The sequence below is a fragment of the Centroberyx affinis genome, unplaced genomic scaffold, assembly GCF_046629955.1.
Source record: "Centroberyx affinis isolate AG114_WGS23_722 - 3 ecotype Tasmania unplaced genomic scaffold, CSIRO-AGI_Caff_v1 ptg000483l_1, whole genome shotgun sequence".
Taxonomy (NCBI): domain Eukaryota; kingdom Metazoa; phylum Chordata; class Actinopteri; order Beryciformes; family Berycidae; genus Centroberyx; species Centroberyx affinis.
The window spans coordinates 362,346-388,464 of record NW_027279140.1 but is presented as its reverse complement, the minus strand read 5'-3'; the positions used below and the strand labels follow the sequence as shown (position 1 = coordinate 388,464).

General features: G+C 41.1%; 1 protein-coding gene across 1 annotated transcript; it reads right to left on the bottom strand.

Moving 5' to 3' along the window:
* Window positions 1–15,048: 15,048 nt before the first annotated feature.
* Window positions 15,049–25,504, bottom strand: dkk2 (dickkopf WNT signaling pathway inhibitor 2). The gene is made up of 4 exons (XM_071517293.1): window positions 25,307–25,504; window positions 17,500–17,650; window positions 16,681–16,812; window positions 15,049–15,299 (listed from the first exon to the last, which is right to left on the bottom strand). The coding sequence occupies exons 1-4, from the start codon at window positions 25,502–25,504 to the stop codon at window positions 15,049–15,051; spliced, it is 732 nt and encodes a 243-aa protein (XP_071373394.1).
* Between the last annotated feature and the right edge of the window lie 615 nt (window positions 25,505–26,119).

The window sequence follows — 26,119 nt, the reverse complement described above, 5'->3', positions numbered from 1 at the left end:
ACACCAAGATGAGCTCCATGCAAAAAGAATTAAGCATTGTATGGAATGACATTGTTTCTGACATGTTTGCCACAATAGCACATCCTCCAAAAACGTTGATGAAGTTTGATTCCTGAAATCTATTATCCATTATAGCAATGATACAGTATATGTGGCACTCAACTGTGTATTATTGGTAATAATTTATCAGTTGGTAGATATTGTTGGAGTTCAGAGATATTAACAGTTTAGTCAAGGTTTGCTTTGCATGATCAAGCCTTTAGTAAAGTCCTCATCAAGTCACATTGGTCTGTTCACACTGGAGCTGCAAATATTGATGACGTTGATGATGACAATGAATAGAACCACAATTTGTGAACACTGTGACAGTTTGTTATGGTTTGTGTTAGGGTGGGTTTTCTCTTTAATGTACGGGTGCATCTTAAAAAAAAAAGACAGCAATTCTTTGGTGCTGGATAAAAAAAGCTGTAACAAAAGCCAAGGTATTTCCACACTGGTGTACTTCTACTGTACTAAAAGCGAATTTATTTTACATGAAAGATGGCTTTTCATCCCCACTGGGCCTTTTATCAGGACACTGTGAAACAGATATCCACACATATGTATAATCTTGCATCTTCTGACTCAAGAGTAATCAAGTCTGTCAGGTGCGCTGTGCCAAAGGAAAGGATGGCAATCATTATGCATGGTTCTGCATGGGTAGAGTTACTAGAGGAAAACACCAAAGCTCATTAATTATATACAGAGATCTGTGCATATAATATGAAAAATGTGGAAAACACACTTCATTTTTTTTTTTCAAACAAAACCCATAGTAACTCCATCATAGGAATGGTTTACGTCTCGTTACTCATTAATTCCAATGGGCGACAAAGTGTTAAGCCTATGAATCTCTTTAATGTCACAAATGAGGAGTTGTCCCAGTAACCCACCAAGCTAGCTCTACTTTTGTTCCACGGTCTCCACTCACCCATTTGTTGTACAAATTCTCCCTCCAATTACCTTGGAGACGTGGTGCACTATCATCATTTATAGGGTAACAAGTCTTTTGCCATATTCTTTATAAAGTCTTGGGGGAAACAAAGTTGTTAATTTCGCATGGCAGTGCAGAATAGCGTTTTTGATAGAGTATCATCTTACCTGCCAAGGACTACATCATTGCTGCAACAGGACACAGGCCTCTTGCTTGGCTGATCTGGATAAACAGATTATGTTATTTCTGGGGCTGCACCACTGGGTGACAATAATACATCTAAATGGCTTTTATTTACCGTGAAACTCAAAATGAAGGGTGACTTCCAAAAAAAGAGACAGGCGCCAGAGTCCGTGACCCACCTGAACTGAAGAGTCACATAATCAGCTCACTTTACCTCTCCCCAGACTTCCAAAAATGAAAACGGAGGCAGGCAAGAGGTAAGTGGATTCTGGAGTAAGAAAAAAACACAGCTAGCAGAGGAGCAACTTTAACTAGCCTTGATTAATGGGACACTAGTGATATGATCATACACTGCAGCTGATAGAAGCGATATATATATATATATATATATATATATGAAAATGACCCTACTGTTAATTAAGCCTGAATACCTCAGACAGCTTCCCTTTTTGAAACCACTCAGACATATAACTGCTTATTGTGCTGAGTTCAAACACAGCCAGACCGCTAAAGAGAGAGGCTTTTCATATAAAAATAAATCATTCCCTAAGACACGTCCTGACCTCTGATGATCCATGCAGACATTTGTTGTGGCTCCAGGAGAACAGAGAACAAGGGAAGAAACATACATAAAATACATCTCGGAGACTAATGAAATATATGGGCCAAGTCATACATACACTATGTTGGCTGGCGTATATTTCTATGTACATATCCTATCATTAATCTGATGTCCATGTTACCTTTGATGGTTGATTTTTTTGTTCTTTTTTGGAAGATGTTGGTGATTGAAACCATTGTGGAAATGATAAATAAAAACCAAATGATAGATGAACACATGAAAGTGGTAATCTGAACATTTAAGTAAAGTTTTCCACAAGTGAACTCTCCCACACAGCACCTCACTCCCTATCAGCTGTAGTAAAGTGAATCTGGGTGGTAGCAGTTAATCAAGAAGTGAGTGGGACGTCACCTCTAGTGTCTGTGAGAAAACCTCCCAGCAAGCCACTGAGAAATGACGGGTTGGCAGAGAGTTCTGTGGCTGTGTGTGTGTGTGTGTGTGTGTGTGTGTGTGTGTGTGTGTGTGTGTGTGTGTGTGTGTGTGAGAGAGAGAGAGAGAGAGAGAGAGAGAGAGAGTAAGACGGGGGGGGGGGGGGGGGGGCATGGTGGTGGTGCTTCACGGTGTGCACATGGACATCGCTGTAAAAGGAAATTAGAGGCCAATGTAAAGCTGTGGGAGCAGCTAAAGGTCCCACGTGCGTGTGCGTGCATGTTTGAGTGTGTGTGCGCACGTGTGTGTGTGTGTGTGTGTGTGTGTGTGTGTGTGCACTGTCTATTCAAGTGGAGGGTGGGGGTGGGAGGCGGCAGCTGCCTTTTTAAATGGCCAGAGAGAGGAAGGATGTCTCCAGCCTTGACTCTGGCGTCCCTTTGTTGTTCGTGAAAACAAAACAAAAAGAGTGGAGGACAGGGGGAGAGAGGAAGAAAAAAAAAAAAAGAAAAGCATGGGGGAGAGGGGAGAGGGGAGAGGAAGAGCAGGGAGGGAGGGAGGGAGAGAGGGAGAGGGAAAGCAAAAAGTTTGAGCCAGTCACTGACAACAATGCAGTCTGCTCTGTGACAGAGACATGATGTCACGGAGCGGAGTCCCTGGTGTGGGGGGTGGGAGGAAGAGGTGGCTGGGTGGGGCCATACCTCTGTCCTCCCTCTCCCTCTGTGTGTCTCTATGACTTCTTTTTTTTTTTTTTTGTGAATGAACGGTGGGAAGCATAATGGGCCCGGCTCACAGCTCCACTTCCGCACGCCCGTCATTTGAAACAGTGAGATTTCCAGGTCGTTCATTCATGCCCCGGTCCCTGCTGAGCACGCCGCTCAGAGAGAGTGAGGGAAGCCTGGTAAAGGATCGCCCTCAGGGCAGAGAGGGGGGTAAGTGTGTGTGTGTGTGTGTGTGTGTGTGTGTGTGTTGGAGGGGGTGGGGGGAGGTGGTGCAGGGAGATTTCCGTACACACTGCTGGAGGGAAAAGGAGAGGAGACATATGGTTTGTGAAAGAACACCACGATATAAATGGCCCCAGTGTGCATCACGTTCATTTAACGTGTGGCAGGTCCATGGTCTGTTTTTCCCATGAACACACAGCTTGACTGAGGAGGATCACACATATGGCCTGCTGCTGCGCTCTCTGACACCGCTGTGGGCGCAGCTCCAAGAAAACTGAGGCTGTTTACAAAGCACTAGCTTACATTCAGTTATCTTGCTTAGTGTGAGTGTGTTATTAAACTTTGCCAATTATGCAAAAACAGATGAACAAATCTTAAAAGTTTGTTTATTCCGAGATAACACTTAAGATACACTGCTAAAATGCATCTAACAGTGGTTTAATTGACTACTTTACATTTGACTACTTTGATGAATGAATGATGAGTCAAATTTATTCCAGCAGATTTGATCCATACACAGAATGCCCTGCCGTTCCTTCTCTTACAAACACCAACAGCTTGCTGATATTACGTAAGGAACTTCTTAGCTTAATTTGTGATGCTGCACGCATTGTTAACATAATTACAAACTGAATACACACACATTCACATTCAGAGCACACCTGGGTGGCCATTCAAGTAAAGGAGAAAAGAGCTTGTTGGCAAGGCATCAGTTCTATAAATACACTCATTTATCTGTAATACATGATCAGGCACAAGCGGGGAATGTGGATTTGAATCTCCACGGTACACAAAGTCGTGCTTTTCTAATGAACCAGGTCCGGCCAGGAAGAGGGGAAAGGAACCTGTAAGGATCCAAACCACCCATCAAGCAACCTTTAATGAATGCAATGCTGCCTTGGCCGCTGTGGACAAACTCTCCGGGAGGAACCGACTCCGAAACAATTTCAGTAACATTCAGCAACATTCTGGTCTGCCCTGTCCAATTTGTGCAACAGAAATGGCCTCAGGGAAGCTTCCATTACTGCTGTATGGCAGGGAACAAATGGTAATGTCCACAGTCAGCTCAATTAGGTCTACACGGTGTGAAGTAGGCATTTAGCAAAGGCCAGGTCATCTCACGGTGTAAATAAATAGCAAGAATGAGCTTGCATGACTTTTCACTGGGGCTCTGCATGTGTTTCTTTCATTGTCTTGATTGCTTACAGAGACAGTTGGCTCCTGCTTGCTGCTGAGCCTTAGAGCAAAATCATATAGCTGGTGGTGCTGCCTGGAATATTCCACTATCTGCAGCACTGAGCAGTGGGAGGGAGAGCAAGAGGGATTGCTATAGGTATTGAATAATAGGAAGATAGATGGACAGGAGCTGAGAGAGCAAGGATAGAAAGACAGGGGAACAGAGAAAGGATCTATGGATCCACCATGGGAAGGCTCCAGTAATTGTTGGAGTTTATTATCTAGCCAAAGGAAATTGTACCCTTTGCCACCCACAAGCACTCAATGGTAACTATCAAGTTAAACTGCCAAAGTGAGACATTGCGACAAAGCCTCCTTTTAGAGATGAAGGATGACAGTGAGATGGGGACGGGGTGGGGGTTAAAGCTCGCCCCCTGGGAGTAGGAGGGGCAGTGTCACCGTTTGGAGCTGTTGAAAGGAGCACAATGACGCCCGGTTTCAGGTTTGCCTGTTTGACAAATGGATCTCCTGCTGTGATCGTGGCGAGTGCAAGAGCCCTTATCTGTTAACAACAACAGAGGATGTCGATAAATAAGGCACTAACGTCTATTAAATGTTCACAAGCGAGTGTACAGACAAGTATTCTTACAGTATATGAAATTATAGGGGATACAAAGAACCTTCATGCAACGGCATTTGAATAATATTGGCACCAACAGGGTCATTGAAATACTCCTCAGTTGAAAGCAAATTTTTAACTATTTTCAAAGAGGTTTTGAAAGACACCCTGTAAATTGTAATGAGGGACTGAGCTGAAGAGTTCAATAAGCCAACCACTCCTCTGTGGTGGTGTTGATTGAGCAGCAAAACAATGGCGGCCGCAACTCACCCAGAAACTTAATAAATTGTCATTACTCTCAATTTCCGAGAGGCCATGACAAAATAAACACAGGCTGCGTTTGTTTGCAGTCAGCCATGCTCAGTGTTCCAAACACTGTCGACGTCAAGCACAGGCTGTCATCGCCCCTTGCAAATACGGGACTAATATAAAATTGCCACACCAATGTCTGAAAGTCATCAATTTGCATTTCATGTCTCTTACGCCACACTTGCAGTGGTAGGAGGGAATATAGACTCTCACACATAGGGCCTCAGAAATGTTTGCTGCAGTTTGGTGGAGTGAAAGAAAACTTACCAAGCAGTATTTTAAGGAGGTCTGTGCATGAATACAAGACAGCCTCTTGCACACACACACACACACACACACACACATACACGCATACACCTTCTTAGCAAATACCTGACCTGTTTTGACATATCTGGCCATGAAGGAGGTATATAGCACTGTAGCACTCACCTATGCATAAAAAGAACTTTTGAACTGAGAGGCCGCTGTCCTCGATTTACTCTCACCAATAAAACCACACACAAATCTTCGATCCAGGCCCTGTAAATCAGGGTGAACACTGATCAAAGAGGGGCTGTGAATCTTACATGGCATATCCTGCATTCCTCGCTAAACGCATTCACATGCTATACTCAGAAGCATAGCACTTGTTTGTTGACCCCTTATCCACTTCAGGCACTGAACGTTTCATTTTATTTGAAGCTGAATTCATTTGACCATTCTTACGAGTATTGATCTCCAACCACCATGAAGCTCATTCTCGGCACAGCAGCGCTCATCGGTCACAGCCCGGCAGAGTTTGGAACGCTGTGTATTTTTAACAGATTTTGTTTTTAATGATCACTTATCAACATAACAATTTTCAGCAGAACAGAACAAACAAAGTAGTCAGCCAAAGAGAGTGTATAATAGAAGCAGAATGCAGTAGCATTTCTTAGTTGAATACTAGCGTTTTTGACATTTGGGTCCAATGTCATTATCTCCTTGATAAAAGCAAATAAATTGGACCATTGTTTGACATTGTTGAGATATTTTGTAGCCATTGCTTTTCACTGATGTATCACTGCCATAGCTTAATTCTCTAGTAGTCTAGTTTTCCTTCTCTTCAGATGTTGTTGTTATAGGCATAATCAAGCGTGTTTCATAGGTTTTCAAATTGTTTTATGCTCAAATTATGGTGAAGCTGGCTACAGTGTTACGAGGAATGATTTTAGGCCTATGGCTGCTAGCTCATAGAAGACTTGATCTAATCTGTATTATGCTTTGTGTTGCACAATGAAACAGAATCCCTATTGGTCACGCATAAACACGTTTGGCATGTAAATTAACCATGATTACTAACTAACAGCTATCATGCTTTCACGCTCATTGAGAAAGGCTTTAGTTCTCATTTTAACTTTGCTGTAACTAAACCAAACCAAACTGTTTCTCTGTTGTCTAATTTATAGCTGTGTCCAGATCTAATCCAGTTCGCAGGGTGGCCTTTGTTTCATAATTACCCACTCTGTCATTTGGCTGTACTTCCCATGCTCTTTCCTGAAAAGCAAATCAATGTGTATAGGAACAAACAACTAGTCCCCTCTGGGGTTCTCATAAATTTTAACACTCTGCAGTCTTGCACAGGGGAAGCTCGATCCAGCCAAAACACATGGTCCAAATTTGAAAAAGTGAGGAGTGAGAGTCATGATCACCGGAGTGTGTAGGAGATCAGCTTCAACAGGTGTAAATGGGATTACTATAATGATGAAAATGCTGTCGTGAGAGACACAATATGAACACAGAAACAGACTGTACTTAAGCGGGTGCTGTTGGATATCTATCTTTTCTGGTCTTAAGTGCACAGTAATATGATAACAGAGTCAATCAATATTACTGAAAGAGGTATTTTAGACACTAAATGAATAGACAAAATTAACCGGTTCTAGCTGCATGATACATATATACCATGCAGATTATGAAGCTTTCATTTTCATTAAATATACTGTATATAAAGTAGTTTGAGCATGCGTTATGGATGGAGTTCTCAATGTCCAGATAAAGCCTCCATCTGAAACATTTCAAGAGAGGTATACAGGCAAAACCCTTTGGCAGTTAGCCATGTGTTTTTGTTTGCTTGTTTTGCATTCATCTCAGCGTGTCCTCAGCTTCCCTGCCCTGTCATCTTAAAGAGGGAGTTTACAAGGTCTAAACTTCACGAGTAAGAAAAACAGAAAAATGAATAAATATGGACAGAAAGAAAATGCAAGATGGACAGAAAGAAAATGCTCGGGTTTTGGCACATCAACAAGCTTTCCTTTTCACTCCATCTCAACCAGCCGATGATGGAAAATCTTTCTTCTGCTCTGCCATACAGTTTACTAGTACTCAACATGCCCGGCCCATCACATACATCAAATGATATACAATTGTTCTAAAGACAAAAAAAGGTTCTGAGATGAAAGTGGGGGCCCATTTAACAAACTGGGAACGGCCCATTGTGCTCAAGAGAGAACGTTACACAGTTGCTGTCATCCTCTGTAATCAAGCGCCAGTGCATGCCATGCCTCATGCTTCCAGAGAGATGCAGTGAAATACAATGAGGATGTGATTGCAGACTTCTGGAGCCGCCTCCGCATGATAAATAACATCTCGCATCAAACTGAATCGACTGAGATAGGTTTGATTCTTTGGATGAATTGAACAGTTGGCTTAGTAAATCAAATGGCCACTTTGATGCTCGTCATGTCTCGCTGAGGTTTTCTGCTCATCCATCAGAGAGGGCTCGACCCTGCCTGAACAGTGTGTGTGCAGCTCCTCTAGAAGCTTAAGTCTCAGCTTTAGTGCTTGTCTTTTACAATGTCTTATGATATGAAGCCGGTTATATATTATCTGGTCAAGTAGTGATTCCACAGACCGAGTGCAAAAACAAGGGCAAAATTGAGGTTTGATATGATTTTTTTTTAACCCATCCCACAGTGCAAAGCATCCAAACACCAACATCCACTTTCAAATAGACAGAGGAAACGCTGGTGTACATTGAACTGTGAGATGGGCGAGGGGGATCGAATGACATTGATCCAGGAAGCTACAACCTTCATGTACATTGTCCATTGGCTATAGTTCACCTTGAATGATGGTGTGAGTAGACAGACAGAAAATACTGGTGATCATAGTCAGTAATGAAGCTCACAATGGGAATATTGAGGAGAGTTTGAATTGAAAAATATACTTTATGAGTGGTGCACGCTTTGATAATCGATCATACTTAATCTATCATGATATGTCAAAATGTCCCTATATGACATTATGCATGGTGTCTCTGTGAGTTATTGTGCAGTTATTACACACATTTTGGTATTTCCATTAAGGACTAATGCAACTGTTTAATAACAGCACAGCAGAGATACTGAGCATTGACAAAAAGCAGTGGTTCAGCAGGCGGGGGTCCAGGGACTGGAAGTTGGCAGAGAGGCCTAATCTATTTGGATAACCTCTGATGTAAAAAGGCTTCTTTTCTTGGACCGTATGCCTGAGTATGCCGCAGCGAGGGAGGTAATGGAACATATTAACCATGAACCTAGCCACAATGATAAAACTAAAACTTTGCCAATTGTAATGATAACTATAATCAAAGAACAGACTTCAGCTCAACTCGTAGTGAGGCAAGATAAGCAAACAACAGGAAGCATCCAAACTGAACAGTCATCTCCGGTTAAGTTTTGGCTGAATCTATGTGTTTATGCCATTAACCAATATAAATGTGTGTCTGTGTGGGTGCCTTTGTATTTATTAAACTACGGATCAGGACCCAAAATGTATTGAGGGCTTCTTTCTGTTGTTTCCCAACCTGGGTAGGAAATAAAGGAAAGCAAGTAGGTATTTTCGCTGATGTTCTGTACTCGTTCGTTGTACACGTTCTGTGCATTTTTGAAGTTATTTAATGTTTAAAGCTAAATAGGAAAATATTTTAAAGTTAGGAAACTTTACTCTACTCTGCATTTCAGAACAAATCTCTTCCTTCCCTCTCTACTGCATTTATCGAACACCTGCTCTTACTAATGACTTAATACAAAAGATATGGTCCATTAAAAATAATGCAAGTTTTGACTTTGAGTTAGCAAACAAAAAGAGAAAAAATTAAACCATGCATAAGTGGACCAGTGACCTCTTTGACATACGCCAAATATGGAAGACTTCCCACCATGTGTGGATTATATTGCACATACTCTTTCACTTGTGATTCTCAACTGCATTTCATTTTAATCAAAAGTAATACTTAAACTTATGAAGAATGTTCAATGAGGAGCTTTCACTTTTACCAGATAAATCTTACAGTATTTCTGGAGATTGTTAGTCCAGGCTGTTTTTAATTAAATAATGGATTTGCATATGTCTTCCACCACTGCCTACAGAACAAGAGAACTGCTGTGATTTCCTTATAATGGATCCCAGGGTGAAACTAAATTCCTCAAATTTGGGTCCCAAGCTGAAAGCGTTTGGGAATGACCGACTTGACAGACGCTGTGCGAGGAGGTTGAGGTGTGTGCAAGTATCCCACCGCATATTCCCTGCGGTTTCTGCAAATCTGCAAGAGACAGTCGCTCTCTTTGTCTGAGGTAAGACAATGTGAATTTCTTCAAAGGTGATTTTAGCGGTAATCCTCTGTGGTGGAGACAGCCTAATTAACAATTTATGTCAAACTTTATTCATGTAAGAATTTTTTCCTCAGGACTTTCTATTCTTCCAGCTTTGCTCGAGATTAGAATTTTCTTTCTCTCTAAATCAGTACATATAACGCAGCTGTCATGTGAAAACCTCATAACACAAATTTTTATCATGGTGTAACTTCCATTGAAGGAAGACTCGTTGAGGAAATGTTATGACCCTTGGTGCTAATGAAACCTTTGCGAAACCCACTGTAGAAACTTTGAAATGCATGGTGGTTGGGCTAAAAACAAGGCTGTTTTTCTTAATTCCTGAAAAGTTGACATTTTTGAGATACGGGCCTTTCACCCAACAGCAACGACAAGCATGAGACAAACACAAACCATCTTTTTGCTGTGGTACATCATCACCATCATCATCATCATCATAATTATCATCATTAACATAAGCATCATCATAATGTGATGATAATGATGACCACGCAGATATAGAAGACCGCATGATGAAGCATGAACTTGCTTGAGAAGACTTTCCTTTTCTGCTATGGTAAATGTAAAAGTAAGTGATACTGAGCCTTTAACAACCCCAGTCACATTTACCGTCAACATGGTGCCAACATGGGCGCAAAATTAAAGCCTTCCATTGAATCATTAAGGATATTTGTTTAGCTGGCATCTTAGTGAGCAGTCAACCTGTCTGTGTGAACCGCTTCATTTGTCTTTTCTCCTGACACGTTTTGGAAAGTGTGGAGCCAGTGACAGTCACTCTCTCATTAGCAGGTTTTTGGTGGAGACGGCAGTGAAACTGTGGGTGGCCTGCAGCTCAAGGAAAGTGCTTTTCGGTATCTAACGGTTCTTTCCATGGAGACCTGAAGTCTCCAGTCACCATCGCTGTAGCCTTTCCAGTGTCTGTGGAGATAACCACTCAAACGCAGCCAATATTTCACTGAACAGAAACCTTATCCAAACATAGGTAGGGTAGAGTCATTATTTTCAATCAAAAGCACATGTGTAAAAAGTGCCTGGACACTTGTTGGATAGAAAACACAACCTTGTAAACTGTTGAGTAAGAGTTTGGTGCTGAATAATTATAGCAGGGTTTTGCGTTTTACTGTCAAGGAATGTGAGAAAATGATTTATTGTGTCTCTCAGCACCTTAAATTGAAGAGGTCATAAAACATCCACTAAAACTGCATGCAAATATTTGAAAATAGTGCTTAATGCTTTTCTAATACTTTGATCACTGTAACAATTTCTGTTCACCTAAGTTATTATTATTACTATTGAAGAAGAAGATGAAGAAGAAGAGAAGAAGTTATTCGTTTACGGATGTGCATTCAGCGACATAAACTTTTCACACATTTCTGAAAGAGAAATATCAAACATCTGGTAAACACATTCACATAAAAGGTCGCTCAGAAATTTCCATATAGTCTGTAAAATAGGTTAATGACTGAAGGAAAAACCGAATATATTGTTTAATATTTTCCTTTATCTTTATTTTCAGATCCAGCAGCTATTTCCCTACACAACTCTTGCACAACATGTTAAATTGATTCTAAAAGTGTATCAGAAAGGTAGAAAGGGAGGTGTACCAGTGTGTGATGGTCAGTCCACAGCAGTACCAGATGTTAAAGAATTTGTAATGAGCTGAGCTTATCTTGGCACACTCACACATTGCACACAACACAACATACATAACACAAATGCATGCTGACATTCTGGGAGATTTACTGTGCAATGCTTGTAAATGAAACATCAAATTGGGAAAAATGTGAAAATAAATGTAATATTATACATTTCATATATTATATTATACTATAGTGTTTGGAGTACTATAGCAATTTTTAGGCCTACAATAATACTTTGGGTTCATAAAACATTTTCATCAGCTTTTGAATTCATGTAACATCTATGTTATTAGTGGCAGATCTGTGTATGAAAGACTTGGTTGAGAATGTCACAATACTAGTTGCCCTGACCAATAAATACAATTTATTTGGAACATAATGAAGCCTATTGAATAGAACAATAGCAGTCCCACAATGACACTGCATTTGATGTTCTTGAAAATTGCATGTCTCCTGTTAGAGTTGATGGAAAAAATATGTCACTTTCTTGGCAACTGTCAAAACAGGACTCAGTAACGTTACAGAATATTGCTCTAAAAATTGAGGGTTTTGTTTACAAAGTGGTCATTTAAAGCGCTTTCAAAGGCAAAAAGAGATATGTTTGTTGTTGCCACATTCTCTGAAGTGGTGAGAACAATGATCCTATTGAAGGTTTTCAATAGGAAATCTCAAATTTCTAATTAATCATATTTTGCTCAAAAGTTGTACTAACAATCAAATTGGTCTCTACATGCAAAAGTATCCTGGACATGTTTACTGTAATATAGTATATAATAGTAATATGTAATAGAGTATATAAAGGCATTTTGCTGTAACACTTTCTATAGAACACATTCGCAATGCATTATAATGCTGTTTATAATGACTTATAATGAATTTGGGCATAAAAAAAAACGTCATATGCAGTCATAATGGTTTTAGGGATGCATAAACTATTTCATGATTTGTATGTATGTATGTATGTATGTATGTATCTATGTATGTGTGTATGTATGTATGTGTATATGTATGTATGTATGTATGTATGTATCTGTGTATGTATGTGTGTATGTATGTATGTATGTAGTACATTATCTTCACTGTGAAAGTAATATTAATATTTTGTGGCAAGGTTCACAATGAACAATGCAATCCACTTTCCTTATAATGGATTATGTATATGGTTTTAATTAAAAAAAAAAAAAAAAAAAGTATTAGTCTATAGAATTCATTATCACTATGCTGATGATGATTCATAGTCACCCACAATACAGTTAGGCTGCATAATGTGTCCAATCATTCATTGTTATGCAAAGAAGCAGGAGTAGCAACTGATGCTTCTTAAACATGTGGCTGGCTAAATGATATGTATGTATATGCCTAATACACACTGAACTGTTTTCATCATCAGTGCAACTATATGATATTTTCACCTACAGCATAATATTAACATTCATTAAAAATCCTAGCTTGGCTTTCCTTCTTTTTTTTGTATTAAAAAAATTGCAGACTATTCTTGCAATGGCCATCCGAAGTTATACTCTAAGCAACGCAAGCAATAATAAGTCCTATGTAACCAATGATACAAAATACATTCTTTTATTCATTCATCATTGTAAATACACAAAAAAAATCAGTGAAAAGTATTCACACAAACAATATTTAGAGGGATATAATTCTTGACACCATTTACACACCATTTACACAAACTATTTTGGAAATTAATGTGCTTGCCTTTCTTATATGAAATATCCTCAAATGCATCAAGTTTGTAATTTCAGTCAAAGCTATCTATGCCATGCCCCTTGCCTATACACAATGCATTAACCATTTGAACTACATTATTTTGAATCGATCCCACTGTGCTCATCCTATCTCATCCTTTTACTCATCTCACCTAGATCATTTCGCTGTAACATTTAAAGGATTCATATTTTTATTATATGTACATGATATACATTGATTCTTAAATACATTTTAACTGTTTCCAATCTATTTACAATATAAGAGCTTATTGATATTTTTTAAATGATTACAAAACAGGTGTACTTGGTGCTCTAAAAACAAATTAAAGCAAAAGGAGGCAAATGTAATATTGTCTTGACTATGTGGTGAACAACTGATAAAAGTGATATTGAGAAAATGAGCAGGCATTGCTTCACATCCAGTACAACACAAGACTGCACATTATTTCATGAGAGGAAAGTATGCAGTCATATTTGAAAAAAAAAAAAAAAACAGGACTCTGTACCATCAACAAAATTCAGATTTAAATTGCGGTGGTAACTGACAACAATGGGTATAGAGCTTTTTGCAATTCTAATCAATATTCTCAAGTCTCCATTTGTACCGGCTGTATAAATGGAAAGAATTGCACCTCCATTGTATCCTTGAATCCTGTTCATATGCTCCCACTGCAGTATACGTGGACGTGATTTGAAAAAAAGCAGAACCATTCTCAGTCTGGTATCAGAACCACTCACTCTGCAGTGGAGCGCTGACTCTAACTCTACCTCAGTGTGAACAGTTTCATCCACACAACTGCATCCCAATAGATCACAGCTGTATCTGAAACATCAAAAGAGATTTCCACAACGGACACAATACTTCATCTCTCTTCCTGTGGCTAAAGACTGGGTGAGGAGCTAATGTCCTAGATGAAACACATCATTCTATTGTAATTGTTCATTCATTCTTTGGTACAAAAGCGTTATGTGTTGCATTAAAGCCCCAGGATGCTAATGCATAAGACAGTAGTGTGTACAGCTATGTACAAACAATGCAATTAGTTTCTAGTATGATATGGCCAGTATAAAGCAGTTTTGTGGCATTGTTACTTGTTATGTTATGTGCAGCAATAGTTTATTTTGAATTCTTCAAGAGATTACACAGCAAACGCCAAGAAAATATTGAGAACATGATGTGTGCTTGTCAGAAATTCAAGAACTGTGAGAAACTGAAATATGACAAAACAGACAACATAGGCAAACATTCTGACCCAGCTATGAAATGAAGACGATGACACATCTGTACTTTGACTGTGATATTGTCATCTTCCTGAACAATTGATGTTTTTGTTGGCTGTTTGGTGAATAATGTATAGTAATAGTATGGCTTCTCTTTATATAGGTATATCTGTCTTATTGAACATGCTCATAAGATGAAGCTTGATGAGTTTGCTCTGTCTATTTCCTTGATGTGGAAAAGATCCACACAGTCTGCTAACTAACTTTGTGTCTCCCCGAATGTTCTGAGAATAAGTAAGAAGTTGGGAGAGTGATATCTGTGAGCAATGATCTCAGACAGCCGTGAGGTGTGTATGTGTGTATGTGTGTGTGTGTGTGTGTGTGTATGTGTGTGTGTGTGTGTGTGTGTGTGTGTGTGTGTGTGTGTGTGTGCGTAGGTGGGTGTGGGGGTGGACCGCTCACAGCAAACACATTAAAGCATTCCCATTCCCTCTTCCCTCGCTTGTTGAATAGCGAGCTTGAACCAGCATAGTCCATTCTGTCTCTTGTTAGTCTCTGTCTTTTACTCCTTTTCAATACAGCCACAACCCATCCTTTAAAAAGCTTTCCCTGGCAGACGGAGACGGAGGCCTCTGTGCCGACAGCAGCTGCCTCGCCTTCAGATCTTCTGGCACATGTGCAGCCTGGACTTGGAGGAGGAGGTGGCGTCTTTCCACACCTTGCAGGAGAGGCCCTTGGCGCAGTCACAGCGCTGGAAGATCTCCAGGCCGTGAGCGCCCTTCTTCCTCTGCTTGGTGCACACCTCTCCCTGCCTCAGTACCGGCTTGCAGATCTTGGTCCAAAAGTGGCGGGCGCAGCAGTAGCCCTCAGAGCAGTCCGATGAGCGCAGGCAGGGGTCGCCCTCATGGCCTGCCGGGGGAAGAGGAGGAACAGCGGTGATCAGAGGTTAACTAGTTCACAAAATGCAGTAAACAATGGTATAGCTCTCCATATGGTAGATCAAGTCTGTAGGCTGCAACTCTACACAAGACCAAATGTCTCATCAGAGAAAGTTAAAAGGCCTGCATGAAACTATAAATCATCCAGCGTCTTGCAGCTGAGTGTAGACTGCTTTAGTGAACTAAAGCAAAGGAAATGTACAATCATTGTTCATTATGCTGTTATGTCTTCCATATGAATAAGTTCATCCAAGCCTTTCTTCTTGTTTCAACTCAAATTGCATTATGTGGCCATGTTAGTGACCTAGAAATGTATTAAGCCCTCTGTAAAATTCAAGCAAACAATTTCCTGATTTATTAACCAAATTATCCCATTTGGTCGGAACCTGATATTCTTGGCAGGAGGGTTGGACTGCTCTTTCAAATGTGTAATTAGTACAACAAATATTTATTAGCACTGTTATTTAGTCATGCAAGTTTTCCGTGAAACACTTTTGAATGTGCGTTGCCTCTTGCCAGAGGCTGCTTCATCACGCAAACCATGCATCCTCTATCCCTGACAAAGCCACACTTTCTTGATTAGCCACTTCAGTATGAAATTCCAGCCATCGGCGTTATGGGCTACTAAGCCTCGCTGCATTTTCGGTGCCTTAACACCACCGATTCTCTAGATGGATTTTCCTCCAGCCATTATAATGTAATAACAGTTTGAGGAGAGGGAGTGAGTCAAGCACAAATAAAAGTAAATGGTCTTTACTTAAAATGACTATTTATAGCAATTTTATGGTAACGCTGCCATTTTCATACTGATTTCAGTGTTGCAGCCTATGTTGTCTTGAGAGTGCATTCATAGTTCAGCCATTTAAGTGTCTCATTAAACGTATTTGCTTTATGGATAGGCCTTTACATTCACTTGAATCAGGTGAAACGAGTGCCAAGCAGGGGGCTTGGTGAGTTATTAGCATGTATCACGCCAAACCTACATTCTGTGGTTTTCACTTGTGTATCACACAACGTGTGCTGTCAATGAAAGTGTTTGTGCGGCTGTTTTATGTAGGTGCAGAAACAGCAGGGGCATTGTGGTTTCTTCTAGAGTCCCCATGCAGTGCCTTGGGCTCAGAGACACTGATATATGAGCAGAGGGGTAATTATCGACATAGTTTGTGGACTGGCGTCGCCCATTAACTCTGTAGGACATGCAGACAGAGAATAACAGAATGCAGGGATTCAGCCCTCCAGACCAGGTTCAGTGAGGAACTGAGAAAAGACGACAGAGATGGTGTTTATGGGTCCAAAGGAGATGGCTGGCTCTCCAGTAAACAGACAGGTACAGATCTGCAGTCAAATCTTACCTTTGAGAGAATGCTTAGCATGTGTTTTTCCACTCTTCCTCCAGCTGTGCTCCTTGGTGGAGAGTTTGTTGTGTTCATCTAAAGCTGAGATGTGAGGTGACAGCACACTCTCAGAGATGGGGACACAAATATCTGGAGATGGATGAAAGAGAGAAATGTATTAAAGATCACACATTACAGTAAAGACAGTCTAGCTTCTCACACAACCCCAGAACACCCCATTCAACCTAATGGCCAGCCTGCCAGTTAAAGGACAGGCTCGATGTTGTAAGTAGCCTGTCTTAGTGATCGCTAACTGTGAATGTTCTAGTGTTCAAGACTGTGGCCGCAGCCTGTTAGCATTTGTCAGCTAGGTCAATAGAGAAGACGTAATTTTTTCCTGCAATTCACACACAAGCCATTACATTCAGTTTGATAAATGGATAAAAAAAAGACCATTAAGCAATACAACTGTTTAGAAAGACTTCTGTTTGATTTCTGCACAGCTTAGACTCCACACACGAACACGTCCATTCACACAGTTCATTGCTCAAACAACAAGCCAAAACGGGACCACTGAGTCCCGACCTCTGGGCGTCAACTTAATACAGTCCAACTATAGCTCAGGATTATAAGCTCTGTCTCAAAGCATGTGTTCAACATTATTTAAATGTAATGGCCCAGATCTCTGGGTTAGATACTGTAGTACTATGTGTTCAGTGGACCTGAACCATTTTACTATTTCCAGCATGTCTCCATATGACAGGAAATTAAACTGCTGAATCGAACCCTGCAGTCACAATGGGCTGTAATTGGCGTGCATTACAACTGTGTACGTACAGTTACTGCAGCGGTTCCCAGGACAGCACATGGCATCTCTATGGCAGCGCTTCTTCCTCCTGCGGCAAGTCAGGCAGCGAGACGCCGACTGTTGTGGGCTGTGGCAGTAGCTGCCCACGCTGCACTCCTTGTCATTGCTACATGGATACACCTGTGGAGGAAAGAAACAGCCGTTTACTCAATTTTGCATGCTACGAAAAATCACTGCACATGCACACATAGATTTTAAGAGGTGCAGTAAAAGTGAAAAACCTACCCTAAAACTGAAATTGCATAATTATAATGATGAGTATCAACAGCACTAACAGCTCTTCCCCAGTCTATAAACCTGAGACCTTATGTGTGATATCATCAAGAGACAAAACCGGGAGCTGCTCCACTGATAATGACCAGCCTTGTTGTTTCTTTGATATTTTACATCAAAATGAGCTTCATTTCATTGCAGAACTAACAGTTATAAACAAGCAAAAAAAAAATCTTCATATCCCTGTAAAATCAAGTGTCCACAAAATCTTCTCTCTCAAGTACTTCCAGAATTATTGGCATAATTATCAAGAGTTTACTGGCTCTCTTGTATGACTGGGACTGAGTTTTTCCTCCTGCATTCACAAATGTAGACCAAACTGTATCATATAAAATCTTTTTTAAAGATTTTTCTTTAAATTGATGTGAAAGATTATGATAAGTTATGTTCAGGTGTTGTTTTATCTTTGCTTTTGGTATTTGACTAGTGAATGTGACGCTGTGGTTCATTCCAGGTTAACTAAGCAAGTTAGCAACCCCATTACCCAAAACTATCAGTTTCATAATTCTGTTATAAAATTCGAGTGTAATGGTTACCAGACATTACGGAAAGCATTTCTGTTCCACTTAGTCAAGTAAATCTAATTTTTCGACTCTCTTCAAACCATTGCTTATTTCTCTGTCTCCTTCTTTCTCTAGTATTTTTATCTGATGACAATAATATTGAAATCGCATACAGTAACTCAATTAACAATTTCGGCTGTGTTCCCTCTGAAGCAGAATTAGTGTTTCCAGCAGTGGAAAACATGTCGCAGAGGGACAAACATGACTCTCACTGGAATGGGAAACATTTTCAGGTCCTAAACAATGGAGCCATTGGCATTTCCCCAACAAACAAAACAACAGTCAGGTTCTCTCAATTGAGAAAGCGTTCAGAGGCCTAATTAGTCCACAAAAATTAGCAATTAGTTAATCATACTCCTCTAGAGTCGGCTAGTGTTGTGTCTCACTGTTCCTTGAGTATAAGGAGATTCAAGCAAATTCAACCTAGCAATTTGGCATTTGGGTTCTTGTTTGCCTTATTACGTCTTATTCTCAGACTGAAGGGTTTGGACACGTTTTTATTGTCCAGCAAAACAAGGGCAGCATGATAACAATGTAACTAGAATCATTCAAGTCTGTTGAATGCATAAAGTAAGTGGACTGAGATGACCGGGGTAGAGAGACCACCCCTTTTTCTATAAACACAGCATCCACTGTCCACAGCAGCTAAGAGTACAATCAAAGCCAAGCTCACTTTTTCCATAACAAGTGCGTACAACAATGGGAAATATTACTGGAACCGCTGTCATAATGTAATTCCTTACACATGGAAGTCTTGTCGCCGTTAGACTTGGAGTGCGAGCAAAGGAGTTTGAAAGACGTTGTATCACAAATCAAATGAGCTCCTCAGACAAATGAAATAATGTCACGAATTTGTACTGAACTCTTCAAGGGAAAGGGACATTTTGAACAGATGCAAGGAAGCATCAATATTTTGGATAGGCTCCATTGGGCGAGACACGATAATGCTTAGGCCACGGAAGTCTTAATACCGCAGATGTTAATGCATTCAGTTTAACTTTAGGATGTTGATCCTGCGTGGGATAGACTCAGCTGTCAGACGGCTGCTACAACACAACACCTACACAAAATATGCAAATCAGTGAAATGACAGGGCAACTGAGGAATCTGACTGTGTAAGTTGTCCAGTGTAGCTTGACATTAGAACAACATGTTTGGCTGGCACACCACCACCACCGCAACCACATTTAGCCGGTACTGTACTGACAGATCTGATTTAGTGTGGCTTACCACTGACAAACACGGAACAATAAACATGTGAATGAATATGAAAGAAGTTCAAATCAGAGTAAAATCGTTACAGCCACAATAAACGGCGAACTCCATTCGGGGCTATAAGGTCAACTGGGAAGGGCTGCAATACCAAAAACAGGCATCATTCCAAAATTGAATGTACACCACATGTTTAAATCAACCTTCAAAAATATCAGTATCTGAGGACATTAAAAGTTGTTATTCAATATGCTTGTGTTTTTAAAGTGAACAAGATTAGACGCATTGGATGGAGTGTAAGCCGTATTGACCTTGTCACATTGAAAACACATGGAGCCAATGATACAGCCACAGACAAACAAGGAAAAATATTAAATGGATACTCATCCATCATTATGACAGATCCCCATGATGCAGATGCTAAATCTACGGATGAAAGTAATCAAGTGTTGACGGATTCTAAAAATGTCTTAATTACTATTATATTGAGAAATGTTCTCTGAATGGTCAAAAGGATTCCCCAATCTCTAGGCCTATTTCAAAGCTGTGCATTTCTGTTTCTGTGTCGATTACCCGTTTACAATAATTTGTACATTGCCATTTTCAATTAAGCACCGCCAAGGAAAGAAAATATGCTGGACTAAGCTCACCATTATCTGAAGAGAAGTTCAAGAAAGTGCAGTGGGAGTTTTTTTCCCTGACGTGAAAAATGGGCAGCTATCTAAATATGAAGACAAATGGCCGTGGCCGTGTGCAGTAGTACTTCATACTACCTGCTCTGATTCCTATCTGAGTGTCTGGCCAGCAGTCTTGGATTGATTACAGTGTATGGTACATATGGGGGAGAGGCGGCCGGGGGGGGGGGTTTGGAAGAGGAAGGGGGCTCACCTCTTCCATCACAGCTCAAACCACAAGACAGCCCTTTGAAACCCAATGATACAAGGCCGACCCCAAATCACGGCCGATAATCTCGCCTTATCTCGTCGTGTTTTAAAACGCCTCATTCACAACTTCTGAGGGATGGGGTTTCGTTTGGATGCGTCTCATTCATCTCCAGTCTTTGGCCCACTTTAGTGGCCACTTTTTTCTGTTGCTCCCTTATTTTTCCCCAGACAGTCTTCTCACATAAAAGCGTGGCCTTGTATCCTGCGGAGGAAGTGGGCTGAGAACTGTGTACTCTGCAGCCTCTCTCGGTATGCTGGTGAGACGATAAAGGCAGAGACAGACGTGGAGGCATGAGGGAAGCCCCGGCCCTGTCTCGTGCTGCTCTCGTGCTGGTAAAGCTCTGTGGCTTTGAAGACGGACCTCAACTGTGCGGGAGCGACAATCTACAAGGGCTTTACTGCAGGATATACAGGGCTTTGAACCTTCCCCTTAGTCTTGACTTCCCTTATTTACATTTTTAGAGTCATGCCAAAGCACTGATATAATATGATGGGACTGCACTGTGACACAAGGTGTGTAGGTTGTGCTTAGTTTATGTGAACAGAATGTTTTAAAGTCTATAGTTTGTGCAAGAAAGGAGACTTTGATACATTTGACACATAATAAAATGTAATAAAATTGATTAAGTCTGCTTTTTGAGCTACCAACATACAGCTAAACTTAGGTATAAAAAATATTTCCTATAGTTTCTATTAACAAACGGTTTGACAAAAACACATGTGCACACAGATGCAGTCATGCACATACACACTAACAACACACATGCAGACACACACACACATAACACCCAAAACACATGCACACACATAACACGTACACAGTTTTTTGAGCTTATGTTGTGATTGCAGTTGACCTTCGGAGATGAAGCCAGTAACCTGAAACTGTGAATGGTGTTAATGAGTGGCAGGGGCCTTACAGAGTCAAATAAACTATGTCACTGAACAAACAAACCTCATATGCCCTGAAAGCACAGACAGCCGGTATCAGATAACATAGGATGGCAGCGCACAAGACATACGTACAAAACATTTCTGCAAACACGACTTGGCTTCTTTCATCACTCAAAACACATGTGTTTATGCGTATGTCTCTTTGAGGGACTAGACTCCAAAGTCTCCCAAATCTAGACTTCTCTTAAGTTAAGTATACATACTAAGCTGCTCTTATTTATCGGCCACAAAGAGGGCTTGCCTTCTGCCCTGCTTGGGACAGAGTCACCATACATGACTCCTCTGTTAGAAGAAAGGAAAGAGGAAAAGCTCTTGCTATACACCAGTGATCTAGGAGGTGTAACCCTGTGGAATAAGAGCTGCCTGGGTCTCCTCTCTCATTAACAAGTCCAATTACAATAAAAGGAGGTGAGCTGGGATCCCTAATGGCTCCAACATGGGGGCCCTCACAGCACCCAAGGGACCCACTGACTGGACGGGCCACCGGACAGGAGACCCCTGGCTGAAGACCGAAGCGCAGCGCTAACAAGCGGCCACACCTCTGCCTGCCTCCTCTCTCCCTCTCAGCTCATTAGGATCACTGAACAGTCAGTGAAGGCAGGAGGGGGTAGGAAGAGGCAGGCAGCGCTGAGACAGAAAGAGACGTGGCTCTACTTTTACAGGCAGAGCCTTCGGAGATTTGCTTGTTAAAGTAATCTCTGTGTCGAATTATATAAAGCAACTAGTTAAGGCTGGCTGACCAGCTGCTGATGTTTAACAGACACGTACTGCATGAATGCCGCCATGCTGCCGCTTCCCCTGTGGGTTCAGAGGTTACAGTGGTGAGCGCCGCCTGCCCATACTATCCATTTCTGTTGGTCTCCTTCCAAGGAACCAGTGCCCACCCACGAGCGCTGGCTGTCAAGGTCTTAGGGGCCCCCTTTTCTGGTTTTGTCGGTTTTACCCTAGTCAGTGTGATGTGAAAGGGTGAGGCGATTGGGAAAACACTCAGCAGCTTGCCTTAATTGAAGTGACTGAATCACAAGGCATAGCCAAAACCTGACCCTGGTTTGTGTGTGATGAATGTAACTCTTATCGCCAACGAGAACAACATGAGTGCAAAGCTTTTGTCAACAGCTCCAGGAAATAAAAGCACATTAGGCTGTCACATGCTTCCTATACCAATGGCTTTGACCCACATTTATAATCTGACAGATGAAACACCAAATTACACCCTTGTTTCCTGCTGCTATGGCTCGTCTCCACTGGGTGGCTGGACTCTCTGCCTCGATAATTTGCTACTTTTGAAAGCAATCCAGCCGGGGCAATTTATTGGGAGCTTGTTTTGTAATCATCCACATATTCTTTAATGTTGGGAGATTTTCAGGCCCACAAACAGCTGCCCAATGCCATATAAAAATTTACCCCCTTCTTGTGTTTGGCTGGGGAAAATGGAGAGGGGTTATAATGTGAAAAATGTAGGAAAAGTAACAAAATGTGTATTGTGATGAATTATGGAGATGCTCATTCATACTCAAACTGGTAAAAGGGTATGCATGCAATCGCTCACGTCCCACTGAGTACACCGAAGAGGTGTGATAATCTGCCAACTATTCCTCACAAATTGCAATAAACTCAACATCGTGACATATTGACCATAAATCTACTTACTGGCACACAAGCCAGAGGAGATATTTGAGGTTGTGCATGCCCATTTTCCAACCTTACACCCAAGCATTAATCAGCATTAATCCCCTCCATGCAGGCGGATAACAGCGAAAATACAGGCCTAATGTGAACTAGTACAGAAAGAAAAGACCTAAGTGATGTTTCAGGCTATTTTTCTCTGTGTTTACACAATACAGTATCCCATTGTCTTAACTCAACCTTTATAATCAAACCACTATTTTATGCATTGTAAGATAATCACAGCCACATGCTGATTGTAACTCAGTATCCTTGTGATAGCTCCTAAACTGTTACAAATCTTTGCCACGCTTCGCCCATTAAAGCCTCGTGAAGAGGCCAGTGTTGTTATCTTTGATTTATTCTGCTCATAAATGACCACTGCATGATGGGATGCAGAAGGTCAATGGAGTTTGCTTGCCAGGCTCCAACCACATATCTGGCCAAGGTTGAGTTGTGGCTGTTACTTCACAACTCTGGAAAACCCTCTGGCAGTCAGAACACAGACACATGCATACCCTCCTGCCATAGAAGCTATTAGCCATCTTCATTTGGACACGCAGCTAAATATACCATGGCACTTATATAACAGTATGGTGGTCTCTGCACACACATACTGTATCCCCTCAGTCCACTCTTCCAAACCACTCAAGATTATTGCAATGGCAAGGATGTAAGCAGGCGTTTAAACTGAGGTCTGGCAGCGGTGCTTTGGGGTTGGATCTCCATACTCCGCAGAGGAGAAAAAAGTGGCTTTTCCATAATCTCCTCTGTCTGAGCAGGATGTCAGAGTGTTGCTCTCAGCACTACACACTGCAGAGACATCCAACAAGTGACAGTGCGGAGACGGTTGCACAGGCCAAATGCAGACAAAAGTTAAAGCTACACAGCGAGGCCATCAGGCATTTGATATAACTCACTTTGATTAATAAAATAAACAAACAAACAAACAAAAAAACAAAAAAAGAAAAACACAAGAGGAATCAGCTGTTTCTGTGACCAGAGGTACAGACTGTGCATGCTGTGGGGCAACATGTGATGGAGATGTGGCAGTGCCATCTGCTGCTCAAAAGCATGACCCACCAATAACAACTAAGAGCTAAACATACCGGCTCATAATTATGTAATTAAAACTTATTTTATATCAACAACACAGGTGGATGTAGGCCTGTCCAGTCTAGTTAATTTATATTTGTTTACTTGTTTGACTGATATGTAACATTTAATGTCCTCCCTCTCTCTCATCTTTCCCAAATTGATATTATGCTTTCCAATACCTATCCACAACAGCCAAAGGATAAACTAAATTAATACAATAAAACATCCACTTCTGAGAAATTATTTGGTGTGTGAAGAACTTTGCATAGCCAACAATAAATATACAACAGGTCTGATTCCTCATCATGTACAATCACAATCACAATGTTCACAACTTTTTGGCAAAATCAAAACTGCCAATTCTTTCTTTAACATTTTTGATCCCATCTTTTGCTGCCAAAGTAATACCACACTTTGTTGAAACAGCAGGAATTGATAACTCTTTGAGTGGGTATTAAGTGGTCGGTAAGAGTATCCCTCAGCGGCCCCACAGTAAGACTCTCATAATCCCAGCAAGCGTCTGGACCACTTTAATGACACTAAGAACCAGACAGAAAATTACCCCAAGTGTTAACTTTTTCTCACATTTCTGCTGGCATTAATGATTTACTGTGGAAGTGCGCTGCACCCAACTGTGGCGTCAGGTCTGAAAGGCAATTAGGGTTTATGAGGGGTCCAATCCCTGCAATTTCCAATAACGATTCACACGTGAGAAAGCTTTTTTTTATGGCATAGGGCTACTTCACTCGTTCACCTCAAGATACTCCAAATAGGCGCATTATTTGGAGACGCTACTACACAAATACGCACGCTTATTTGTATCCATGACACACCCGTAAAACAGCTCCAATTCCTTGTCCTGCCTATCATAATAATTTACCACTATTATTGGAATTGGTAAATTATTAGTAAGTATTACTACTAACTATAAATTATTCAATTCATCTTAATCCCCCTACCCAAAGGAAAAGGCGAGGACAAATGTACTGAGGCTGTGCGTAATTGGGCATTGGAGTCGGCATTGGAATATCAATTTGCAATTCCTGAGAAATTTGAATAATTGAAGTTACCTGGATGTTATATTTCTTAGTGATCCCGCTGTGGAGGGTGGCGGAGCGGTTTGTAGCAGGCGTGGGTGTCTCTTCCAACAGAGCCGGCTTGATGGAGTTCGCCTTTGACCGCGCTTCTGATACCTGGGATGTCCCCATCCTCAACGTAGCGACTAGAAACACCAGAACACACCATCTATTCCAAGTAAGGACGAGCATCCTTTCGAAAAAAAAAATATTGAAATGCCGAAGGAAAAAAGGCAACTTCAATATAAGTGAACAACCTGAACTTTGCGCGAACCTTTTACGCGCCGCAAAAATGAAGTTTCTCACTAAATTGTGTGCGCTCTTGCACTGTCCATGCGCTAAACTGGCCCGTCTGCAGTGCAAAAAGTAGTGTTGGGCCCAACTTTTTTTCCCCTGTAAATTAGATACTCAGACGAATGACTGCCATCGACACACAATGTCACCTATCTGAAAACACCGATAGCTCAGTCTAGGGAGAAAAAAAAATGATGAGCAGAATTTCTTAAAATGCTGATGCTCTCAAGGTCAGAGCGAAACTTGACAAGATATTTCCACTCTGTCTCTGGCTGTGAGTGAGTGCTTAGTCCTGCAGCCTGGTATTTTATGATCTCGGATACTTTCTTTTTATAGGATTCTAATGGGTTTGCTTCCTCCGCCCCCATTCAGAACTGACAAAGAATGAAACTGATCTGTGTGCGGCACTGCTGCTCGCGCATTGTCGTCTCGACACCGGCACCAGGAGCCCCGTTGGGAAAAACCTATAAAATTATACACTGTGTATTTTAACTGAGCGCTTGACCCTTTTTA

What these genes read in the sequence shown, in the direction of transcription:
- dkk2 (XM_071517293.1), bottom strand. Translation starts at nt 25,504, where the DNA reads ATGCTCGTCCTTACTTGGAATAGATGGTGTGTTCTGGTGTTTCTAGTC. An exon ending in TGGGAACCGCTGCAGTAACT is followed by an intron (nt 16,813 to 17,499) that starts GTACGTACACAG and finishes ATCCATCTCCAG; the next exon opens with ATATTTGTGTCCCCATCTCT. An exon ending in TGCTAAGCATTCTCTCAAAG is followed by an intron (nt 15,300 to 16,680) that starts GTAAGATTTGAC and finishes TTCCCCCGGCAG; the next exon opens with GCCATGAGGGCGACCCCTGC.